Here is a 24,059-nt window from a genome sequence, read left to right on the forward strand (position 1 = left end):
TGACGAGCCTTGTGGCGTTGGGGGCACTGAGGTGACCCCCACCCGTGGCTGGGGGTTGGTGGGTGTGGGGGGTCCCTGCCCCAGGGGGCCTGCATGGCTGGTTTGGTTTGGGGGCTCAGCCCAGGGCCCTCTCTCTCTGAAAGGAGCCCTGCACCTCCCTCCTTCCCGCCCCCGCTCCTCATTAGCACATTCCTAATGAGCTCTAATGAGGCAGCCCTGACAAAGGCTGGGGGAGGTAGCGTTGGTGCCCTGCCACCCGCCCAGGGTGCTGAGTGGGGTGGGCTGGGGACAGCCCTGTCCCCTGGGGCCCCTCACTGCCATCGACTCGCAAAGATGGGGACCAGGAACGGGAAATGCTGTGTCCCTATTTCCCCCTCCCCTGTCCCTATTTCCCCCTCCCCTGTCCCTGTGCCCCCTCCCCTGTCCCTATTCCCCTTCCCCTGTCCCTGTCGCTGCCCCCACACTCTGCACACCTCACTGCTGTCACTTTTATTTCCCACACCAATCCCTTTACATTTTTGGGGTGCAGTCATTTCCCTGAGGGGGTCCTGCCCCCCTCCTTCCATCGGGCGGGGGTCCCCAGGAGCCCTGCAGTGGTCCCAGAGGCCCGGTGTCACTGGTGGCTTTGGGGGGACATTGTCCCGTGTCAAGGCGTGGTTCTCTGCCTGGGGGTGGGTTCTCCCCCAGGTCCCGCCGTTCCCAGGACGCTCCATCCGGAGCAGGGACGTGTCGGGGACATCAGCGTGGGTGGCTCAGTCCCTGGGGGCGATCTGCAGAGAAGGGGGATGGGAGAGCTGGGGGGGAGCTCCGGGATGGGGAGGGGGCGTGCGGGTCCCTCGGCCCCATGGCCAGCCCGGGCTGGGGGGGCTCCGGGGCATCCCTCGCCCCCAGGATCAGTTCGGGGGTCCCACACCCCCAGGGACACCGGCACCAGCCCCGAGTAGTCCCGACATGGGGCGGGAGTCCCTCACCCCCAGGGATGTCCTGATGGGGGACAGCTTGAAGAGGACCCTCCGCCACTCCTCGGGGCAGACGCCTCGCAGCTCGGCCGGGCTCATCTGCAGCAGCTCGTGTCCCCGCAGCACCCCCAGAGTCCGCACCGTGCTGCGGGGGGCGGCCGGGGGTCAGCGGGGCTCGCCTCCAGCCCCAAATGGAGGTTTGGGGGGAGGGGGGGGGCTCAAGGGACCACCTACATCCGCGAGAAGCCCTTGTCCGTGAGCCAGGCTGTCACCTCTGCCGGCGAGGAGCTGGGTCGCAGGGTGGGGGGACTGTCCTGGAGCGGGGGACAAAGGGAGGGGACACCGGCGTGGCCGCCGGCCACCCCCTCCTGGTGGGGGCCGCGGGGAAGGGGGGCAGAGGGGACACCCACCTGTCTGGGGCTGTGCCCCGGCTCCGGGAGGGGCTCCAGGATGTTGCCAGGGACGTGTCCCCTGTCCCCCCGCTCGTCCTGCACCAGCCACCACTTCCTCTGCTGGTCCAAGACCTACGGGGGGTGACAAGGGGGGCAGGGCGGGGGGCCCCGGGGTCCCACCTTCGCCCTCCCCACGAGCACCCATGGAGGGAGCCCCCCGTTTGTACCTGCAGCGTGTCCCCCTTCCTGACGCTCAGCTCCTGCGAATTCCTAGCCTGGAAGTCGTACAGGGCTCGGGCCAGCCCCTGGGCAGGGAGGGGGGTCCTGGAGGTGGCGGGGGGTGCATCAGCAGCCAGCCGGGGACCAAATCTTGTCCCGACCCTCCGCACCCGTAGGGACAGGCGGACGCTTACACTCGGCTGGGATTGTCCCTCCAGCCGGTGGCCGGGGACTGTGCGGGGGGCAGGGACAGGGAAGGGTGTCGCAAGTGAGTTGGGGAAACTGAGGCAGGCGGTGCGGTGTCCTGGAGATCCTCGTGGCGTTCCTGCTCCATCACGGGGGGCAGCCACCCGTCCGAAAAAGCCAGGGTGTACGCGGGCACCAGGGCGCTGTTGGGGTACTCGGCCCTGCAGCCGTCGGGAAGGACACCGGGGTGGGTGCTGTGACCCCCTCAGGTCCAGACCCCCCTTCCGCGGTGTCGGAGGGCTGGACCCCACCTGGACTTGTTCCAGGCCGTGCCGAGGCTCTTCCAGACGCCGTAGTCATCATCGCTCAGGTTCTCCTCAAGGAACTCCAGCGCCTCCGGCAGCAGCAATGGACTCTCCACCCCCGGGGCCAGGCCGGGGCTGGGGCAGTGGGCCAGGACCTGGGGGGGAGGGGGATGGAGCAGCACCCCCAAATGCACCCCCGGGATGGGGGAGCGGGGGGTGATCCCCACCCGTCCCACACATTCTGCGGGGTGGGACCCGCTCGGGGGCACTCACGAAGGACAGAGCTGAGAAGATGAGGCGCAGCAGCTCGGGGGGGTCGGGCTCCGTCACGTAGCGGTGGGTCCGTCCCTGCGGGGGGGTGGGTGTCCCTAGGGAGCCCCCCCCATCCTCACACAGCCCCCCCAGTCCACCCACACCTCTCATCCCTACATAGAGCCTTGTCCCCATATGGCCCCCCATCCCCACACAGCCCCCCCATCCTCACACAGCCCCCCATCCCCACACAGCCCCCCCATCCCCGCACAGCCCCCCCCAGTCCACCCACACCTCTCATCCCTACATAGAGCCTTGTCCCCATATGGGCCCCCCTCCCCCCACAGCCCCCCCATCCTCACACAGCCCCCCATCCCCACACAGCCCCCCATCCCCATGGCCCCCCATCCCCGCACAGCCCCCCCATCCTCACACAGCCCCCCCATCCCCGCACAGCCCCCCATCCCCACACAGCCCCCCCATCCCCGCACAGCCCCCCATCCCCACACAGACCCCCTTTCCCATTTAGGCCCCTTCCCCACATCCCCCCCGACCCCAAACCACTCCCATCCAGCCCAACGGGACCTACCATGAGGTTGAGGGCGTATTTCACCTTCTGGAAGAAATCCGTGTACCCATCCTTCGGGGGCAGCGCTGGAGGGGCAGAGCTGGGGGCTGGCACCGGCCTGACCGCACCAGAACCCCAGGCAGCCCCCCAGGGACACCCCCCTCCCTTCCTACCTGGCTTCTTCCGCTTCTTCTTCGTGCTGGCCGAGCTCAGGGCCTTCTTCAGGCGGCCCATGAAGAGCTCCAGGTCCCCCAGGACGTGGTTGAGAATCTCCTGTGGGTGCAGGGGCACGGTGCGTGCTGGGGGGAGCTGCGGGGTCCGCAGCCGGGGAGGACTCGGGGGGCTGCCACTTACAACATCTCTCTCCACCTCGGGCACAGCCTGGCCGGGGGGGCGGCTCCGCGGCATCTGAGGGGGGTCCGGGGCACCTGGTGACACTACAGTGTCCCCGGCGTCACCCCCTGCTCCCGGGGAAACTGAGGCACGATGCGGTCCCTCCCTCCCCCGCCCGACACTCACGGTACTCCGAGGAGAGCAGCCTGCGCTGGGGGGGCTCCTGGGGGTCGGGCTGGGGGGGCTCTGCCCAGCGCTCCGGGGCCGGGTACGGGGGAGCCGGGCTCGGTGGCGTGTCCGGGCTGCTCCGGGGAAACAGGGATGGATGGGGAGGGGGAGCTGAGCCTGGCGGGGCGGGTTTGGGTGTGGGGTATGGGCTAGGAGGGGGCTGGGGGAGTAAGAGGGAGGAGGAGAGGGGGTCTGAGCCCGGGATGGGAAATAGGGTGGGGAACACGCTGTGTCCTCGGGGACGAGGGGACACCGAGGGGACACCGAGCTCATGGGTGCTGTGGGGGGTCTGTGCCCACCGGGATGAGGAGTGGGAGGGGGGAACTGAGCCTGGGGATGGGGTGGAGGAGGAGGGGTAGGAAGGAGGCTGAGCCCTTGGGTGGGGTGGGGGATGGATTCATGGGCTGGGGTAGGAAGGGGGAGCTGAGGCAGGAGCGGGGGTACTGGGGAAAGGCCCCCCCTCAACCTCAGGAACCCACAGGCAGGGTAGGGACTCTCTGGGGGACACTGGGGCAGTGTGGAGACCCCATCGCCAGACCCACCACAACTCTGGGGAGCGAGACTTGGGTGCCCAGTCTCCAGGGAGGGGTCTCAGAGTCACTTCCCCCCCGTACCTGTGCCCGTAGTGATCGCTCTGCTCCTCCTTCCTCTGCCTCAGCACCTTCTCCAGGCTGCTCCTCAGAGTCTCTGCCTGGCACGGACCCCCTGCCATCAGCGCCCCATTCCGGGGGGCTGCCCCCCATTCCTCCCCCCTCAGGGCTCACCCCCAGCCGCTCGCACTGGAAGAGCAGCACGCTGGTTCTCGGCGGGTTCCTCTCCTGGACGCTGACAGCCAGCACCGTGTTGTCCAGCCCGGCGGAGCATCCCTGCACGCTTCCCAGCGGGAAAGCCTCCAGCTCGTCCTGGAAAGGGAAAAACGGGGTGCTCGGTCCCTCCACCCGAGCGGCTAGGAAAGGGTTAAAGGGGTGCAAGTGGGGCTGTGGGGATCGGGCTGTGGGGTGAAGTTTAATGGGGGTGGTGGGGTGGCGTGGGAGGGGGATAGCAGAGTTTGGGGGGCTGAGTCTGGGGGTGGGGCAGGGTTGTGGGTGCCAGACGGGGGGGTGCCCACATTGGGGGGTGCCAGGGCTACAGGAGCTGCGGGGTTGGGGGCAGTGGGGTGTTGCTGGGGTTTGGGGATACCTGGACCAGGGGGACTGGGATTTGGGGAGTTCCCATAGGCAGGACATCCCAGGATTCAGGGGATACCCTGGCCAGGGGGTACCGGGGTTTGGGGATGGCTTGGGGTGCCCTGGTTGAGGAGTGCTGGGTTTTGGGGGTGCCTTGCTCAGGGAATAGCGGGATTCAGGGGGTACCAGGTACCGGAGGGTTCCATGGCCAGAGGGTACTGGGCTTTGGGGGTGCCCTGGCCGGGGGGTACCTTGCTCTCCACATCGCTCAGCACCAGCTCCTGGTCCTTGACTGCCAGGATGACATCCTGCCCCCAGACCCGGCCCTGCTCCTCCAGGTCCTTCAGGCGCCCCAGACAATCCTGGGCACTGCGGAGGTCCTGCTCCAAGGGCATCGTGAGCAGGTGCTGGGGGGACAGCCGGTGTCACAGGGGGGCCCTGGCAGGGCCGGGGGGCGCGGGGCAGTTGGAGGGGGCTCCTACCTCAACGTGGTGCTGGAAATCGTTGTGGAGCCTGAGCAGGGTGTGCCCGTACTCCTTGCGCTGGTCTGGGGGCACACGCAGGGTGAGGCGACAGGGACAAGCTGGGCACGGTGGGGGGGGTGGGATTAGAGGGGTTTTTGGGGTGCAGCCCTCACTCACTGTAGATGCTTTTCCCGGTGAGGCGGACGAAGCTCCCGGAATGTCGGGGAGGGGTCCTGTCGGCATATTCGCTCCTGGACGGACAGAGGGACCTTCACAGCGCTGCCCCCCTCCCCCGCCCAGCCCTCGGGGGTCCCGCGGTGGGGACCCGCTCACCATGACGGGGTCCAGCCGCCGAACGGGTCTCCCATCCTGCCGGGAGCAGCAAGAGCGTCTCGATCCTGCTGTGGGGTCCTGGGTGCGGACCCTGTGTCACCCCCAATGTGTCCCCAAACACCCGAGGGACATGCTACCCCTCCCCCCACCCCGGACCAGGACCCCCCCCGTCCCTCTATCCCGGTCCCCCTGCTCCATCCCAGCCCCGAGGGGGTCACCCAGCGGCCGAGGCCAAACCCCCAAAGCCCGAGATGGGGTCGCTGCCCCGGGGTGTCCCCGCTCACCTCGATCGCTGGCTCCGCCGCTCGGGCCGTGACTGCGGAGGGTGACACGGGCAGGGGACAGGCCTTGGTGGCACCGCACCCTCCCGCTCTTTGCCCTCTCGTTAAAGCGGGGGAGGGACGGGGGGGACGCAACCACCTGGCACAGCCGCCGCCTCTGCAGCCTCCCCGGGCCCCCCGCCCCTCGGCAGGGCGTGCTGGCCCCGGGCACCCAGGGGAGCGCAGCCCGGCGTGCCCCACCCCAAGGTCCCTCACCCCGGGGCCGGGTGTCGGTGACGTCCTGCCTGGCAGGACCCAGCCCTGTCACCCGCAGGACTCTGAGCCCGCGGGGTGATCCCGGGCTCACCCCAAAGCCGTCACTGCCAGGAAAAGCCTCCCTGGGTGGTTTGTGCTGAGGAAGGGGCCGGATCCGGGCTGAGGGTCCAGGATTTGGGTGAGGGATGGATGCAGGGAGTCATCATCCCCCAGAGCCGTGGGGTCAGCTTGGCTGGGGGGACGCTGGGTGCCCGGGGGTCGTGTCTGTGGGATTGGGGTGACCGCTGAACCTCCTCTGCCGGCGCAGAGTTGTGGGGTTTGGGTTCATTTTAAGCCTTTTGGCTTCTCTGGTGCAACTTGAGGGGTGATGGTTCAGCTGGGCCGTGTCCCCCGTGTCCCCGAGGATCCCGTCTGTGTCCCCGAGTCTGTGCCCCCCAGTCCCGCTGTCCCATCCCGCCTGACTTTCTCTCCATTTTTTTCCCCAGGTTTGTGGATCAAGCTGACCCCACCACGGAGGGACGCTGGGGTCCTGCATCCCGCAGGTGTTTCACAGAGCAGGTGACCCCCCTTTGGGGGTGTTCTGTGACCGCCGGGGCACGCACGGGCACAGCCGAGGGGAGCAGGTTTTGGGGAGCTGTGAATTCCCCCTAAAGTGGGGAGAGAGGAATGCGGGAGTCGGGCTCGTGCCTCAGTTTCCCCAGTCGGGGGGGGGGGGGTCAGGGTGCAGTCCCTCCCTGCGGCCACGAGGGGGAAGCACGTTCCCGTATCGCCCGGGCCCCCGATGTGTTTCTCCCCCAGATGTGCGTCCCCCCAGATGTGCGTCCCCCAGATGTGTGACCCGCCAGATGTGTGACCCCCCAGATGTGTGACCCCCCAGATGTGCGTCCTGCCAGATGTGTGACCCCCCCAGATGTGTGACCCCCCAGATGTGTGACCCCCCCCAGATGTGTGACCCCCCCAGATGTGCAGCCCTCATCCCCCGATGGGGAGCCTCAGGTGTGTGACACTGACGTGTGACCCCCCCAGATGTGTGACCCCCCCCCAGATGTGGAGCCCCAGATGTGCAAGGTCTCAGATCCCTCTAGCGCCTCTGACACCACCGGAGTCCCTGGCGCGGGGGACATTTGGGTGACGCTTCTCGGGGCAGGGTGACACCAGGGGCCGCCTGTGGGAGATTTCGGGTTACATCCCCCCAAAAACCCACCCCCCCAGATTTACTGCTGCGAACCCCCCCGGCAGCGCCCGGGGCACGGCAGGAGCGAGGCCCGGCTATTCCCACCCCTGGCAGGGACAGCGGGCTCGCCCCACCCCGTCCCAGCTCCTCCCAGTCACTCCACTGGGTAAACTGGGAACGGCTGCAGATACACTACAAACCCTCTTTTTGTTGTTTTTCTCCTCAATTCCCAGCCAGAGGCGGCAATTCCCTGCACGCCCCCAACCCGGCTGGGTCCCCCTCGCCCTTCCCCAGGCTCGGGAAGTCTCCAGGAGACACCAACCCCTTGGGAAGAACTGAGGAACGGGCTCGGAGGCTTCTGGAGACACAGAAATATTTCCCCATTTCAGGTTTTGAAACCCCCAGCATCAAAATGTGCAAAATGTGTGAACTGACCCCAAAGCGCAGCTGCCTTGGGGAGGGAAATGGCCTCAATCCGCACCCCCTGTTCTGCTCCTGCGGAGGGCACTCCACACCCAGCACGGGGACAGTTGTGGGGACACCCGATCGTGCCCTACCCCAGAGACAACACGGGCTTTGGGGGTTTTGGGGGGTCACCAGGCAGAGGGGGACCACAGAGAGTCTGGAATTCCCGGTGACACATCGCTCCCGGCCAGGTGCCACGAGGCCGCGGGGCCGGGAAGCAGCGGCGGCTCCGGGGGCTGGGAGCCAGCCAGGGACAAACCACCAGCCAGCCTGGATCCATCCTCACGTCACCAGCCCGGGCTGCGGTGTACCCGGATCTGTCACCTAATTGCTGGGGACCAGCGTCTCTTCGTCATTTGGGGGATGGCTGGGGACGTTTAACCCCTCAGGGGCTGGGAAAGTGTCGGATCCCTGGGCCAGACCAGGGGCATGGCTTGACATGGGTGTCGTGTCATGAAGCACAGCCCCAGGGTTGTAGCTCTCAGGGATGCACAAATCCACGAGCCCTGCCCTCCACGGGCTCTCCTTGGTGGTGACAGTGACAAGCAAATGTCCCGACTGTCACAGCTGCTGGGCTCACACACCGTTCTGGGGTGACACAGGGACAGACAGAGGGATGCTTGGTGACACCTCAATGTCATCCTGCCTCCACATCTTGCTTGGTCTGTCCCTGGTCCATGGTCACCCTGGTCCATGATCACCCTGGTCCATGGTCACCCTGGTCCATGGTCACCCTGGCATGGTCACCCTGGTCCATGGTCACCCTGGCATGGTCACCCTGGTATGGTCACCCTGGCATGGTCACCCTGGTCCATGGTCGCTCTGGTCCATGGTCGCTCTGGTCCATGGTCACCCTGGTCCATGGTCGCTCTGGTCCATGGTCACCCTGGTCCATGGTCACCCTGGTCCATGGTCACCCTGGTCCATGGTCACCCTGGCACCAGCCCTGCTGGTCCCTTTGTGCTGGGTGTCACTGGGAGCAGCATCTCCTCTCCCACCCCTGGCTGTCCCATTTCAGTGCTGCCCCAAACCCCTCACTTCCCTGGGAATATCCTTGGAGAATCCCTCCAAGTCCCAGCCCTGGTGCTGTGGGCTCTGTAGCCATGGGGGATCCTGGCCCACGCTGCCCTGGCTTATCCTGGTTTTCCCAGTGTGCTGCTGATCCCATCCCTTCACAGGAACAGGCCAAAATCCGTGGGGTTTTTTAACCCATTGGATCCCCCAACGCCCCGGTGACGTCCTTGGAGGCTGCTTTGTTTCCCCTCTCCCATTTCCAAAGGCTGGTGGAGGTGGTGAGTGGGTGACACCTGGGGGACTCTGGCAGTGACGTGCCCGTGGCTGGTGGCTCCTGGCTGGCCCATGACCTTCACACCATCAGTTTTTTGCTTTGAGGAGGTTGAAACAGAATTTTTTTGGATTTCATTGAGGGAGCTGCACGTGCTGCAGAGCGTTGGGGACCCCCCACTTGGGTGATCTGGAGCTGTGATCCCAGGCCAGGGACAGGCCAGGAGCCCTGTGGCCACAAAAAGAGCTGCATTTCCTCCACGGCCCCATGGCTTTGGCCACAAACCTGCGACAACCTCCTTATTTTTAGTGTGAAGAGGGAAAAACCGCCGTGCCCATGGCCCCTCCTGTGTGTGGGACCTGTCCTGTTTTCTTCCCACCATCCGTCATTCTGGCAGCACAGCCCGGGGATTTCCAGGGACGGCGGGGGCTGAAAGGACAGTGCCACCACACAGATTTAATTAGAGGTGATGAGGGCATGCAAATGAGCAGGTTAAATCCTGCTCGAGGGTGGCCAAGCCCCTGAGAATCCTCAGAGGAGATTTGGAGGTGTTTCCCACATTTCCCACGCTCCGGTGCCAGGGGAAGGCTGGATGTTGGGATAAGCATGGTCTGGGAGCCATGGCTGGGTGGGAGAGGGTGAGGAGGGAGGTCAAGGAGGTCACACCTCCACAGTTATTCCATGTTTCCTCTCCAGCATGGGGAATGGGTCTCTGATGCGCTGGGATCCAAGAGAGCCCAAGGAAAGCTGGAAATTGGCTTTTTCTCCTCCAATTTTGGCAATTGGGATGAATTCCCTTATGGAAGAGCTGGTTCTTTACCCCTCCATCCTGCTTCCCAGCCCTTCCCTCCCCTTCATCGCTTCCACATGCAGGGGTAAACCAAATCCAAAGGATTCCCGACGTGCTCCTCCAGAGCAGCACCTCTCAAGTCCTGGGATCTGAGCTTGGGATGTTCCTTCATCTCTAAATCCCCAAAAATTTAGGGGTGAGCCCCAAATCCCCAATCCTGGGATCTGAGCTGCCCAGTGGGGTCTTGGAATGGCAGCAAAAGGTGCTCAGCAAAGCTCGGGAATCCCAGCTCTTCCCTGGAGGAAAACAAGGTGAGCTCCTTGGCTGGATGGAGCACCCGGAGCTGGTGACCCAAACCCATCGTCCCCATGGATGAACCCAGGGACACTGAACTTGTGGCCATCATGGGAAGCAGAATGGGATCAAGGGTGCCAGTGATAGTTTTTCCAGGGAAAACAAAACTTTTCCGCAGCATTTTTCTGCCTCACTGTGTCAGGAACGGTGGCAGTGACGACGCACACTCTCAGTTGCAAAGAGCTCTTTTTATTCTTCCAGATCCTCTTTTATAGACAGTTCTGAGAAGGTCCAAAAAACCAACACACCACCATCACTGGACAGTTGGGAACAACACCCCTTGAGCGTTTCTTGCAGGAAAATGAGACACACAACACCTGCAGAGGTTGTTTTCCCTCTCCAAGGGCTGTTTGAGTTCCTCCTCACGATTTCTCAGGTCAGTGTGAGAAGGTGTTGCTCTGTTTGGAACGGCGAGAAGAACGACACAGACTCTCTTGTGGAGTCAAACAGGAGAATTTCTCTTGGTTTATTACCTCAGGTCTTTTTTATAGAACGATACGTGAAAAGTACAGAAAAGAAAACTCTTATTGGTCAGTGAACTAACACATCACCATCATTGGTCAGTGGGGTTCACCACCCCTCGACCTTCTCTTGCAAGAAAACAAGGAACTGACAAACAGCACCTGCAAGGCTGTTCTCTATCTCTGAGGATTGTTTTAATTTCTCTTTATGAATTCCCAGGCCTCTTTCCCAGGCGAGACTGAGAGAGTTATGTGGCACTATTTCACAGGCACTGTGCTGCCTGCTTCACCGTTAGCATCCATAAGAAGGTTCTGTGACCTGGTTTCACACAGACACTGCTCTCCCTGCCTGATCTCTCACATTCAGCATCCGCATCTCTCCAGGGAGGAGGATGAAGGTGGAGCCCCGTGGTGCTGAGCTGGCCGGGCTGCGGAGGCTGAGGCCAGGAGGGTGATGCTGCAGTGGGGTGGAACGAGTGGGTTCCCTTCCCATGGGAATGTGCTGCCGAGTCCCATTCCTGGAGACCCCGTGGGCGATGGGATTGGGCTGGGAAGCCCGTGAGGTCCCTGGGGAGGCGGGTGGGTGCAGAACGTGACGCCCTGCACGGGGCAGGGGTGTTGCGCTCGAGGGAGAAGCTGCGGAGGAAGTTGTGAAAGGGGGAGCAGATGCCGTCAGTGGGGTGTGGGGCAGAGCCCATGGCCGGAGCTCCCCAGGGAATCGGGTGGGAGGTTCCTCCTCCCAAATCATCGGAGTCATCCGTGGGTCTTTCCTCCCTCGGGGTGGGAGCTGGGCAGGAAGGGGTTGCAGAAAGACACAGAGCTCCAGGAGGGTGTTTGGGAGCTGTTTGGAGCAGGGTGAGGAGCACTGTGACGTGTTTTAGCAAAACTCCAAGTGCTGCTCCTGCCCTCAGGGGTCATCTCTCACACCTGCCCATGGAAACCCCATGGACATCACAGAATGGGAGTCCAGATGTCCCAGGGCCCCAAGCATTGCTTCCAACGTGGTCCAGGCTTACTGGGACACAAACAGCTGGGTTTGCCTCCCAAAAAATCAACTGTTTCCTGCCAGAAAACTCCATTCCATAATTCCATTGATAAATATTAGGAATGGAAAATGTTTGACCTTCCCTATTGTTTGTCTCCTGTGGGAAGCTGAGCAGGAGGAGGAACTCATCCTATTCCAGCCAGTGCAGCTTCTGCTGGACATCAGGAGTGTTGTGCCCTTGGGTGATGTGAATATCCAGGACCATTTTCTGTCCAGGAATGGGTTGATCAGGTCCTAAAATTGGTCCAAAATGTGAATTTTTGAAGAAGAGTATCCAACCTCTGGAGTCATGGACACTCACTCTGGCTTTGTCCATGGTTTGCCAGTCCCAGGCAGCATCTCCAGCCTGAATCCAACCCAAATCCTGAGACTTTTCATCCTGGTTTGGAAGCTGCTGGATGTCTGTGCCACCAAGAGATGAGGCAAGGGCAAAGGAAGAGCAAACCCGGGTGATTCACGGATGGTTTGAGAAGAAGCTCTTCCCTGGAAGGGCCCATTCCCTGGTCAGGAGGAGCCAGAGGAATTTCCCTGGGGGGAGTTTGTCACCTGGGCATCCTCCAGTCCTGGCTCAGTCTCAAAGAGGCTTTTGAGGCACAGGGAAGATGGAAGGTCCATGGAGCTGGGATGTGGCTGATGCCTCCTGAGACGCTCCCAGCAGCTCCCAGGGGATCCTCATTGTTACTTCTGCAGGATGTGGGTGCTCCTGGGGGAAAAGGGACCCGAGTTGGTGCCTCCTCTTCCTCAAGCCTCCAGCTGCTGCTTGGAGACAGCCAAGGCTGGGCCAGGAGGGAGCTGAGGGTCCCTGAGGGAGGCCCTGGCACTGGAGGTGGGGGCAGATCAGGATTCCTGCAGGATTCTCGTGGGGTCCTTCAGTGAAGGGCTGAGGGCAGCAGCCAGGATGGTCTGGAGACCCCAGCCCTCAAAAAGGGAATTTCTGGATCTAGATGCTGAAATTGAGCAATTGCTGCTGTTTAAATAAAATGAAATGAGAGAAAATGAAGGAAATTAAATGAAGAGAGATAATGAAAAAAAAAGGATAAAGAAATTAGAGAAATAAGATGAAATGAAATGAAATAAAATAAAATGTCATGAAATTAAATTAAATAAATAGAATAAATAAAACAAAAAAATTAAATTAAAGAAAGACAAAAACTTAGAGTGAAATAAAATAGTATAGAATGGAATAGAATAAAAACAAAATACAATAAATGAAATGAAATTAATGAAAATACAATAAATTAAATGAATGAAATGAAATGAAATAAAATAAAATAAAATAAAATAAAATAAAATAAAATAAAATACAACCTCTTTATAGCTTTCAGGGTGGTGGAACTACAAGGAGCCACATCCATGGGGCAGAGGGAGAGGAGGTCCCTTCCCCATGGCATTCCGGACCCCATCCCATGTGGATGCTCTATTTTGCACCGTCCCTACCGTCACCCTTAGAGCTGTTTTCTTTAGTTTTGTAATTTTCCTGTTTTTTTCCCCCTCTTTTGTATTTATTTCTCCAGCAGCATCCCAATTCTCCAGGGAGGACCGGGATCCACCCGGCTCCAGCACTGGAATTGGGAATTCCCAGGACCCAGCAGCACCCAATGGGAACCCGAGAGAGGGAAAAGGCTCCGGGAAGATGGGTGTGGGCTGGAGTGATGGGTTTGAGCTGGAGTGATGGGTTTGAGCTGGAGTGATGGGTTTGAGCTGGATCCAATGGGTTTGAGCTGGATCCAATGGGTTTGAGCTGGATCCAATGGGTTTGAGATGGATCAATGGGTTTGAGCTGGAGTGATGGGTTTGAGATGGAGTGATGGGTTTGAGCTGGATCAATGGGTTTGAGATGGAGTGATGGGTTTGAGCTGGAGTGATGGGTTTGAGCTGGAGTGATGGGTTTGAGATGGATCAGTGGGTTTGAGCTGGAGTGATGGGTTTGAGATGGAGTGATGGGTTTGAGCTGGATCCAATGGGTTTGAGCTGGATCCAATGGGTTTGAGCTGGAGTGATGGGTTTGAGCTGGAGTGATGGGTTTGAGCTGGAGTGATGGGTTTGAGCTGGAGTGATGGGTTTGAGCTGGAGTGATGGGTTTGAGATGGATCAGTGGGTTTGAGCTGGATCCAATGGGTTTGAGCTGGATCCAATGGGTTTGAGCTGGAGTGATGGGTTTGAGCTGGAGTGATGGGTTTGAGCTGGAGTGATGGGTTTGAGATGGAGTGATGGGTTTGAGATGGATCAGTGGGTTTGAGCTGGAGTGATGGGTTTGAGCTGGATCAATGGGTTTGAGATGGATCAATGGGTTTGAGCTGGAGTGATGGGTTTGAGATGGAGTGATGGGTTTGAGCTGGAGTGATGGGTTTGAGCTGGAGCAATGGATTTGAGCCCGAATGATGGATTTGAGCCCAAGTGGTGGGTTTCAGTCAGATCAGTGGGTTTGAGCCCAAGTGATGGGTTTAAGCTGGATGGATGGGTTTGAGCCCAAGTGATGTGTTTGAGCCTGAGCCCGGCTGGCTGGAGGGGTGAGGACTCTGCCCCGGGAAAAGCCGGCTCAATTCCAGGCTGAGTAAGCGGCTGCTCCTGCCAAAATCCAGCACCGGCAGCCGTGGTGGGAATTTTGGGGCTGCAAAGAGCGTCACTGGAGGTGGCGCACGGCCCCCGCACCGTCACCCCCCGGCCGGGAGGTGTTTTAATGAATTCCTTAATTAGGAAGCTGGGAGAGGCGCTGCCCAGATGTTGGCCCGGGATCCAGCGGTGGAGGCGGCCCCGGGTCACTCAGCAGAGCCCCCCGGGGTTTGTGGTGGCGGTGAGGATGAGGAGCAGCGCCGGGCAGTGTGTCTGGCCAAGCCATGCTGGCTGTTCCCAAATCCCTGCCGGGACCACCCGCGCGGGGCGTTTCTGGGCCGTGGGAGGGTCCGGACTCATCGCACTGAGCGGGAATGTTGGGCAGGGACCCCGGGATGGACACGGCCAGCGGGCACCGAAGGGTTAAATCTCGCCGAATCCCGGGAAGAGCCGGCTCCTTTCCAGCCTGCGAAAACCCAGCACCCTGCCAAAATCCTGCTCCAGCATCCAAACTCCTGCATTATTAACCATAGTCCAGGCAGGGTATTCCCCTTGAGGAGTGGCGCTCCGTGCCCGCTCCTGCAGGGATGTGGAGCAGGGAACACATCCCAGCACCCCGGGAATGCACTGCCAGCACCCCAAATCCCGCAGGACCTGTCCTGGAACACCACCCGGCCCTCGGGGTTCCTGCCCTGGCTGCAGCCTTTGCAGCTCCATCCAGCAGCTCCGGCGTTTATTTACAAGTGGGATGGGAGTTGTGCCTTTGCTTCCCTTTATTTTTAAACTTATTTATCTTTATTTTGGATTTCTGACTCATCACCACCCGTTGCCGGGAGGAAACCAGAATCAAAAAAGCCCCAGATATCATTTGTATCAGCTGAATAAAATCCTCCTGCAGGGAGGAAAGTCCAGCAGCAGCTCCAGGACCCAGAGCTGCTTCTCCTTCCCCCAGTTTCATTCCTACAGAGGAGGAAAACTCAATTTTCCCTCTTTTTTTCCAATCCACAGCTGGTTTCCAGCTCTGCAAGCTCACAGAATGGGGGGGCAGAGAGGTGATGGGTGCCCCCCACCCCCTTTGGGGTACCCAGCCCCATTCCCATGGGATGCTCTGGGGGGATGCCAAGGGAGGGGGGTGGCTGTCCTGGGAGGTGACAATCAGGCTGCCCTATTAATAAGGGTGCTGGTTAATTGGGGTCCCTAGAGATGGGGGTGCCCCATTAATGAGGGTGACTTGGAGACAAGGGGGCACCCCAGAAGTGAGGGTCCACAATTAATGTGGCTGTCCCATTAATGAGGTGAGGGTACCCCATTAATGACACTTTGAAAACCAAGGTACCCCAGAAGTGAAGGCCCCCAATTAATGGTTCTGTCCCATTAATGAGGGTACCCTGTTAATGAGGCTGTCATGGAGGTCTGATGCCCCTAAAAGCAACGCCTTTAATGGGGGTGGGCTGAAGATGAGGGCACCCCAAGGAGGAGGTGCCTCATTAGTGTGGATGCCCCATTAATGAGGAAGCCCTGAGATTGGAGTGTCCCATTAATGAGGGTGTCCCATTAATGAAGGTGCTTTGGGATTGGGGTACCCCCTGCTGCTCCTCCCTGGGGAGGTCCCACAGCTCTCCCCTCATGGTGGGGGCAGGAGGCCTGAAGGTCCTGAGACCCCTGGCAGGTCCCACATCCTTCCCTCAGCCAAACATTCCCGGCCCAGCTGGAATCTGTGAAGATCAGGAGGAAACAACCCAAAAGCAGCATCCTGGGGCTGTGAGGGGGGTGAGCTGTGACTCTGGCACCTCCAAATCCAGCCCCTTCCTGGGGAAGGCCAAATTCACCCCCCTGGATCTGCTTTTCCCTTTCCAAAGGAATACTTTGGTGATGCCTGGCTGGGATCCTGGGATCCCCAGGAGCTGAAAGGATCCAGCTGCCAGGTGCTAGTCCTAACACCTGGGAGGACAGAATTGCCCCCCTGGCTCAGCAGAAGGGTTTGGGTGGTGTGAAGAAAGGCTGATGGGTTCTTATCTCAATCCTAATCCCAACTGTAATCCATCTCTCTATTGCAATGAGCTCAGGTCCTGCTCATTCCCTGCACATGGAGGATCCATCAGCTCATTTTTGTGCTCCCAGGTATGGATTAAATTTGTTCTTTTTTGAATCTGTATCCTGGGGTGATCCTGCTGCCAGGGTCTCCTGCTTTCCTGGGATTTAGCTTGTTTTTCCTCATGCAAAGGGAAGGTGCTGCTTTGGGATCAGGTACCTCAGTGACACGGAAGGGCTGCCAGGGCAGGGCTGACAGGGAGCCAAACCACCCTGGGATGTCCTGGCCAGGAGCTGGCAGCAGAGCTAGCAGCTCTGAGTGGTTTGTGCTTTTCCCAGGGAGCAGATCCCAGCTCATGTCCTGCTTTTCCACAGCTGTTCCAGCTGCTTGGGATAACCAAGGGGTGTCTGCTCCAAATCCCATCCTGGTCTCTGCTGCAGACAGGTGGAACTTTTGCATCCTGGGGTTGGGATCCAGCCCTGAGGGTAGAGGTGGGATCCAGCCCTGAGGGTGGAGGTGGGATGCAGCCCTGGGGTTGGAGGTGGGATGCAGCCCTAGAGTTGAAGCTGGCTGCATCCCTGCCATGGGCTCCATTCCAGGCCTGTGCCCTTCTAATATTTTCAGTGTTTTAATTCCCATTTCCCTTCCTGCCTCCTGGTGGCTCCAGCCCTGGGGATGGATCCAGCGCCCGGCTCTGACTGCTGGGGTGGGAGAAGGAGGAGAAGGAGGAGAAGGAGGAGAAGGAGGAGAAGGAGGAGAAGGAGGAGAAGGAGGAGAAGGAGGAGAAGGAGGAGAAGGAGGAGAAGGAGGAGAAGGAGGAGAAGGAGGAGAAGGAGGGTGTGCCCCACGTGGAAACCGCAGACAGTTTTGATGTGTTTATGAGCCTGGGCACAGCTTCCTCTGCCCGAGCTTCCCAGTTCTCCACAGACACCCAGGGGGTGTAGCACCCCGGGGTGACAACCAGTGACAAGGGTGGCTGTGCTGCTGGGCCAAGGCAGAGGGGCATTTGGGGAGGTGGATTGCAGCTCTTCGTGTCCATCCCCGCATCCTGGCAGGGATGTGGGCTGGGAGGCTCGGCTGTCACCCCAGAGCGATGCTCTTGTGGAAAGGGTGAGTGGTGCTGGCCACGGGTCACACTCTCACCCCCAGGAAAAGCTCGGGCAAAAGTTATTCTTGAAAAAAAGTAGAGTTTCCTCTTTTCCTTCCTCGTCGCAGGCACGTGGTGGTGAGGTCATGGAGCGCTGGGCTCGCCGCAGGACATGCCTCCGGCTCGGCGTAATCCTGTCCCCAGGGCCACAGCCGGTTCTGGCCAGTGCTGGGGGGGGAGTTTCGGGTCCCCTCTGCCCCTCCAGCACCACTTTCCTCCCGGTCAAGCCACCACATCCTGAGGCAGCCCTCGGGCCGCTGCCTTCGCTCCCGCCGGCTCTCCCGGCGCGGTTTCAGCCGGCCAGAGGCGAGCGCGGCTTTGTGCCCAAAATCAGCCCCAGATGTGATGGAGCAGCTGCTGCTGGAGCAGAGCGGGGCTGGGCAGGGCCTGGGGACACGGCCACAGCAGAAAGGACCTGTTAGGTGGCCGGGGCCTGGGAGTCAGGAGCTGCTGGGGGTTTTGTCCCCCGTGCCGGGTGACAGTGCCCTCCCTGCAGGGGGGTGCTCCCAAGGAAGGGGTGATGGGGACACCCGGGGGCTCCCCAGTCCATCGGCCCTGGTGTGTGCCACAGCCTCAGAGGATGTGGGGCAATTCCCACTGCCGAGTGCCACCCCGGGGCTGTCTTTTGGGAAGCAGGATCGCTTGCTGACAGGAGCCAGCTCCCCACTGCTGTGCCACCACCCTCCAGCAGGAGCTGAGCTGTCCCCAGAGGGGGGCACAGCCCAACCACGGGGACACCGTGAATTTTAGTAGCCCACGATGACTTGGGGACCTCTCAGGCCCGAGGTCCCTGGCTGAGTGTGGGGCTGCTGGCCCTGTTTGGGGCTCTGGGGTGGGAACCACACGCTAATCAAAAGAGGATGGAAAACTCCTGTGGTTCCTTGGAAATACCTCACAGCTGGGAGCAGCCCACAGCAGCTTCCAGATGTGGCAGCAGCAGCCATGGGATGAAATTCTGATGGATTATCCTTAATTATGAGTGCTGAAGTGGGGGTGGCAGCAGCAGACAGACTCTGGGGGAGTGCTGGGTTGGGGGAGCGCTGTGGAGCCCCTTCCCCATGGCTGGAAATGGGATTGGGATGGCATGGCTCTGCCTCACACTCCCCTTGTTGAGCTGGGACTTGTCTGGCTCATCTCAGGCCCTCAATTTGAACCTTTCCAAGATCCTTGGGGATCCTTGATTCATTACATTCCTCTGGGTGTGAGGAATAGATCTGGGAGCTGCTGACTCTCCATGGCCTGGATGCCTTCAGCACCCCGGCCCCACTCCTGCCTCCTCCTCCTGCCACCACGTGGAAGATGCCCCTGAGCCGCTCTCTGGGGCCACAAGAGCCCAGGCAGGTTTTTATCATGGTTCTGTGCTCCTGAGCCTCTCTGGGCACCATTTCCCGCGCTGGGATGGCGCGTTGCTCCGAGGATTGCGAGGGGCCGGAGGAGCCGTTCTGCCGGCGGTCCCGGGGGCTGCCGGGCGGGATGATGGGCGGAGGCGCAGCAGCACATGCCAAGATGCATCAGCCTGTGTTTTTCTGGTGGTGGCTGAAGGTTGTTTGTGTTGTCCCGGGGATGATCCAATGCTCTTGGCGTAGTGCAGGAGCGGCCCCCGGGCACACGCGCTGCTATCGGCCGGGAGCAGAGCGATCCTGGTTATCCCGAGACATCTCCTGCCCTAAACACACTGCAGCCCCCCCAAACTGCAGCGGGACCCTGTTCCTTACTGGTTTTGCACGACCAGAACTTTCCAGCAGTCCTCAAACCACCCCTTTGCATCCACAGCACCAATGCTACCCAGAGCTGGATGGGCTTTTGATCCCCGGATGAGCAGGGAAGCAGCTCACCTGCTGGAAGGACCATTCGCTTTCTCGGAGGAAGCAGCAAGAGCACCAAAATTGGAGTGTCCAATCACACAGAAGCAGCTGGAGCCATTTCACCCCATCCCTGCGAAGTGCTCAGCTCCATTCTGGCATGGGATGGAATTGCGATGAGTGGGGGGAAGAGGATGGGGAATGTCCCCTGGGAGTGAAGATGAGGCCACTGAGATGGAGACAGGAGCTCCTCATCCAGCTGGGAGGGAGATGGGAAAGGCCGGATTTAGCATCGGTGCTGGCTGGGAGCGTGGGAGCGGCGGGAGAGGCGGGAGCGGGATGCGGCTGCTGGATTTGCACCGGGAGATGCCGGCACAGCTCTGTCCATGCTCCATCCTGGTGTGTCCCTTCCCATGATACCTGGGCTGCCTGGAAGCAGCGGGTTGGAGAGAATGTTTGTATCACATTTATTTGGCTTCCCAGTGCTGAAAAGATGCTTTTAATAAACCTGAGTGGGTTCCAGACCCTTCCCAAGTTCATCGTTTAGCTGGAAAAGTGTGAGGCTGGAGGGAGCTTAGTCAGCCCCCAAACACCTCTTCACCCCCTTATCACCACCCTCCCCCCACCAGGCTTTGTAAACTGAAAATCTCCTGTTTTCAGCCCAAAATGAACCACCAGGGCTGCCAGCATAGCTGAAGGGGCAGCATGTGTGTCCTGGGGCACTGGCAGCTCCTCCAGGAGCTCCATCTCTTCAAAAACCAGCCTGAACTTCATCCCTGTGTTGGGAAAGGGATGGATCCAGCTGTGGAGCCACTGCCGGCTCCCCCGTGAGTTCCATCCCTCCAGAAACCAACCTTAACTTCATCCCTCTCATGGGAAAGGGATGAATCCACAACCAGCTTCCTCACAGCCCTCCACAAACCCACCTGAACTTCATCCCTCTCGTGGGAAAGGGATGAATCCACAACCAGCTTCCTCACAGCCCTCCACAAACCCACCTGAACTTCATCCCTGCCACGGGACAGGGCTGGACTCAGGTGAGTTCAGCTCCCACGGTTATCAGGGATAACTCACATCCCTGACCTGCCATCGCATCCCACCTGCCAGGCAGGGCTCCAGCTCTCCAAGGCCATCCTGGAGCTGTTGGCAGGAGGGAGGAGGCAGCTCTGTGGTGCTAAAATCACCACTGCTAATGAAAAACAGGCTCCGAGCAGCCAAACAGCTGATCTATGGCTGCGAGCTGAGTAATGCCTGGATTCCTGGCAGGAGCTGCTTCCTTTCGGGAGGCGAGGGCTCCTTCCCCAGCAAGCAAGGCACTGCTGTCCCTCCCCGTCCCCTCTAGCCCCAGCTGCCCTTCAGAGGTCAGGAAATGGAATGATGGAGCTCACACTCCGTCAGACTGGGGGTCTGTCCAATCCTCTGGCTGTCTGTCCATCTTTGTCCCCCTCTACCCACAGTGAGGAAGACGAGGGCCATAAGCCTCACCATGCCCTGGGAGAACAGTCCTTGTCCCCCAGGGTGTCCCTCTGGCTGGCGAGGATGTCCCTGGGGCTGGGGGTCCTCCAGATCTCAAGGATGGGTGCAAGCAGGGGAAGGAGCTCAATGGGTCCCGGGGCCGGATCCTGCCGTCGGGTGTGGAGTGAGATAAGGCCGTGACTCAGCCTCAGCCCTCATCCCTGCTTCCCCTCCTTCCCAGCAGAGCCCTGCCGGCACCTGGGGACCGCGGGGTGCAGCCGGGGCCGGGCCCCACGTCTGGGTGTCCGTGGCAGAGAGCGGGGCCAGCGGCTGATGTAAACAGCTCCGGCTGCCGATAAACAACCGGCCCCGGCGGGAGCACAAACAGCTCCTCTGTTCTGGCTCTGGACTGTCCCTGTGACGCCCCAGCAGCCGCTCCATGGCCCTGCCTTGGTGGCTCCAAACACCCAGCGCAGCCCCGTGTCGGCACAGGGCTGTCACCCCACTAACCCGCAGCCTGATGTGTGTGGGGATCACACCCCCAGTCTGGGGGGGGAAAGTGGGATTTATTCCCCTGGATGTGTGCTGGGGTCAGGGATGGTGCTGGCTCTGTCCAGCACACGGTCTGAGGGCTGTGGCAGCCCATAAGGGGTCGGCACCTTTGGGTGTCACCTTGTTCCTGGCCATGGTGACAGACAGGAACCCCCCAGGTGGTGCTGAGGCCTGGCTACCCTGGGGCATTCCCAGACTGTTTCCCAAGGTGCCCCCAGTTGTGCCCAGCTGCTCCAGGCGCAGCCCCTGGACCCTCGCCATGGGTCAGGACCCTCTTGGCTCTGGCCAGGCTGAGTCAGAGGGTGCCAGGGCTGTGCTCACACTGCGCTGTGCCGGAGCTCCAGGTGATGCCAAACAGGGAATGGGGCACACTGGGCCCCCCAGGACCTTTGTTCAGGTGGAACCAGGTGGAACTTTTGCATCCTGGGGTTTGAGGTGGGATCCAGCCCTAGAGTTGGAGCTGGCTGCATCCCTGGCGTGGGCTCCATTCCAGGCCTGTGCCCTTCTAAATATTTTCATTACTTTTCATTCCCATTTCCCTTCCTGCCTCCTGGTGGCTCCAGCTCTGGGGAGGGATGGGGATCCAGCTCCTCAAGGTATATCCAGGTGAATATACCTTGTTCAGGGTATACTGGGGATGCTGGGGATCCTTGGAGCACGAGCACATGGACATTGCCACAGGGTGGGCATCATCCTGTTGCCACCCTGAATGTGCTGCTGGTGGCACCTCCTGCCCCTCTCCCCCATATCTCCCCCAGACTCTCGGTGAGGGTGGGCAGCTGCCTGGGAAGGCTTTTGGCCCTGGCTCTGGCCACATTCTTCAGTGGAGGGAGGCGTGGAGCTGGAGCCTGATGTGTCTCAACCACAGCCACGAGGGCTGGGGACCTGCTGGTGACCCACGTGGGGCTGTCACCCCCCTTCGGTCCCTCCTCACCCCCTGGCACTCCCCCCCCACACCCCGGCATGGGCACCCCCCCTGATCCCAGGGCTGGGCTTTATCTGTGCCCAAGGACCCCCGAGCACGTGCTGGGGGTGGTGGGAGGTCTCCTGGGAGCCTCTGTGGTTGAGGATGGCCGGACCCCGGGTTATGATAACTCTGAGCAGGGACTTTCTCCGCGGGCGCCGGACACAGCCTGACCCTGCGGTTCCCTCGCTCCCAGCCTGGCTGAATTCCCTGTGCCTGGATCCTGCCAGGGCTCTGCTCCCGTGGGTGCTGACCCTGTGGCCAGGGGCTGCTGCCGGGGGAACCCTGAGATCCCCCCGTGTCAGAGCTGGGTAGGATGTTCCAGTGTCCCAGTGTGGAGCAAGCAGCACCAGGCAGATGGAGGGGAGCAAGCGAGGGATTTGCTGTGGGATGAAGGCTCCAGCCTCATCACGACATCCTGAGTCCTCCCCACTGGCAGCAGGCTGGGGGGAAGTGCCTTCCAACCCACATTCCTCCACTCCTGAAGGAACTGGCTCGGGACCTTCCCACGGGGATTTCCAGCCTGGGCACACATCGCTCCGGCTCGGATCGCGCTGGCGGGGTCCTGGCTCAGCTGCAGCACCCAGGAGACTGTGGGAGATCATCCTGGCCCTACGGTGAATCACCAGGAAGGATCTGATTAAGACCTTGCAAAATTTTCCTGCTGGAAATAACTTTCTCCAGAGAGGCAGCCCGAGGCTGGTCTTAGCAAGCAGCGGGGAGGATTGGATATGCTACAGGTTTTATCCTTGTTTTGGGGCTTGCTGGATGGAAAAAGCCTCCCAAAATGAAGGATGGGTTGTGAAGTGCTCTCATTCCCGTGGGGGTGGGAAGAGAGGGAATTGCTGAAGGAAGAGAATTGAGGTCCAGGGATGCTCTAACCTTGGCTGTGGTGGACATGGCATGGGAGTGATGCTGGTGTCTGCTCCAGGCCCCTTGAAACAGGGACCATCCTGCACTGCCTCGCCTCCAGCCCTGCATCCTCTGTGCTGGGGACCCCCGGGACACCCAGGAAGTCCCACAGCCTCATCCCACCTTTCCCCCTCGGCTGACGGTGGCTGTGGGGGGTGAGGGGCAACTCCGGCTCGGCACCAGCGTGGTGACAGTGCCACTGGTCCCGGTTTGCAACTGGAAGAGGGACAACCACTCTAAATTTTGCCTCCCCCAATCTTTCCGGTTGCGGTGTGAGCACGGAGCCACTGCCACTTCTGCCACCTCTGCCACCAGCCCCATTTCTGCCCCGTGACTCAGGGATTTCAGCAGGTTTGGGAAGGGAGGAGGGGCAAAAGCCACTTCCCTGCCAAAAAAGAAGAGGCGGATGCTGCTCTCGCCCTCTGTCATGCATGAGGCAGATTAATATTAACCCATCCCTCCATCCTGCCGTCTGTCTGTCCTGCTCTCTTTGTGTCCCCCTGTCCCCCTGCCCCATTGCCCGTCCCACGACGGGATATGACACTTTTCCGGTCCCTTTAAAGCAGAGGGGAATGAGTGTGGGGGAGATGAGTGGCCCATGGGCTCAGCCGGTGTGAAAGGGCCTCACGCGCTGCCACGGGGTCCCCGTGAGTCACCCCCGGTGCTGGCGTCACCCGCCGTGTCCCTTGGTGTCCACCCTGGTGTCCTCCCACCGTGGGGGCTGTGAGGCTCCCGGAAAAGCTTGTGATGAAAAATGTGGATAATGTCTCAGTGTTTTGGGGAGAAAGGGGTTATTTTGGGAGGCTGGTTTCTAACCCAGCGCCCTCCCTCCCCGGCCCCGTCACCCTCAGCACCCTCAGATGTTTATCTGCTGCTGTTGCTAAGGGACGCTGCGGGTGACAAGACCTGTGGCACCCATGTGCTGGTGCAAATCTGATACTGTCTTGGGGCTGTCACTGCTGTCCCCAACTCCAGCTGGTCCCAGCTCTTCCCCAGCTCCACCAGGTCACTGATCCCAGCCCTCCCATTGGGATTAGCTCTCAGCTCCAAGAAAACCCCCATGAAGCTTCTGCAACCCCAGCAGTGTTTCCAGCCCTGGGGAGCAGATCCCGCTGGCCCCTCGAAGC

At 60.5% G+C, this 24,059-nt stretch overlaps 1 protein-coding gene across 3 annotated transcripts; it reads right to left on the reverse strand.

Annotated features, from left to right (window-relative positions):
• Positions 1-520: 520 nt before the first annotated feature.
• Positions 521-5,779, reverse strand: EPS8L3 (EPS8 signaling adaptor L3). Of its 3 annotated transcripts, XM_088067174.1 has the most exons (19): positions 5,690-5,777; positions 5,406-5,483; positions 5,250-5,323; positions 5,091-5,155; positions 4,860-5,015; positions 4,207-4,344; positions 4,057-4,133; positions 3,401-3,516; positions 3,236-3,318; positions 3,055-3,154; positions 2,903-2,967; positions 2,335-2,409; positions 2,068-2,216; positions 1,765-1,977; positions 1,579-1,675; positions 1,370-1,483; positions 1,194-1,273; positions 972-1,104; positions 521-770 (listed from the first exon to the last, which is right to left on the reverse strand). In XM_088067174.1, the coding sequence occupies exons 2-19, from the start codon at positions 5,438-5,440 to the stop codon at positions 753-755; spliced, it is 1,788 nt and encodes a 595-aa protein (XP_087923300.1). In that variant the 5' UTR covers positions 5,441-5,483; positions 5,690-5,777; the 3' UTR covers positions 521-752. The 3 variants fall into 3 exon arrangements, with proteins under 3 accessions (XP_087923300.1, XP_087923299.1, XP_087923298.1); XM_088067173.1 differs by having other exon boundaries at positions 1,194-1,483; positions 5,406-5,441; positions 5,690-5,779; XM_088067172.1 differs by having other exon boundaries at positions 1,194-1,483.
• Between the last annotated feature and the right edge of the window lie 18,280 nt (positions 5,780-24,059).

Source organism: Pseudopodoces humilis, chromosome 26, assembly GCF_049639895.1.
Source record: "Pseudopodoces humilis isolate 2021_Gansu_Grassland_sample_001 chromosome 26, ASM4963989v1, whole genome shotgun sequence".
NCBI lineage: Eukaryota > Metazoa > Chordata > Aves > Passeriformes > Paridae > Pseudopodoces > Pseudopodoces humilis.

Bases quoted from the DNA above. Each gene is read 5' to 3' on its own strand.
- EPS8L3 (XM_088067173.1), bottom strand. From the start codon at position 5,440: ATGGGAGACCCGTTCGGCGGCTGGACCCCGTCATG. The intron at 5,156-5,249 runs GTGAGTGAGGGC...GTGTGCCCCCAG, and splicing joins CACCGGGAAAAGCATCTACA to ACCAGCGCAAGGAGTACGGG. The intron at 3,517-4,056 runs GTACGGGGGGGA...TCCCCGGAGCAG, and splicing joins AGCGATCACTACGGGCACAG to CCCGGACACGCCACCGAGCC.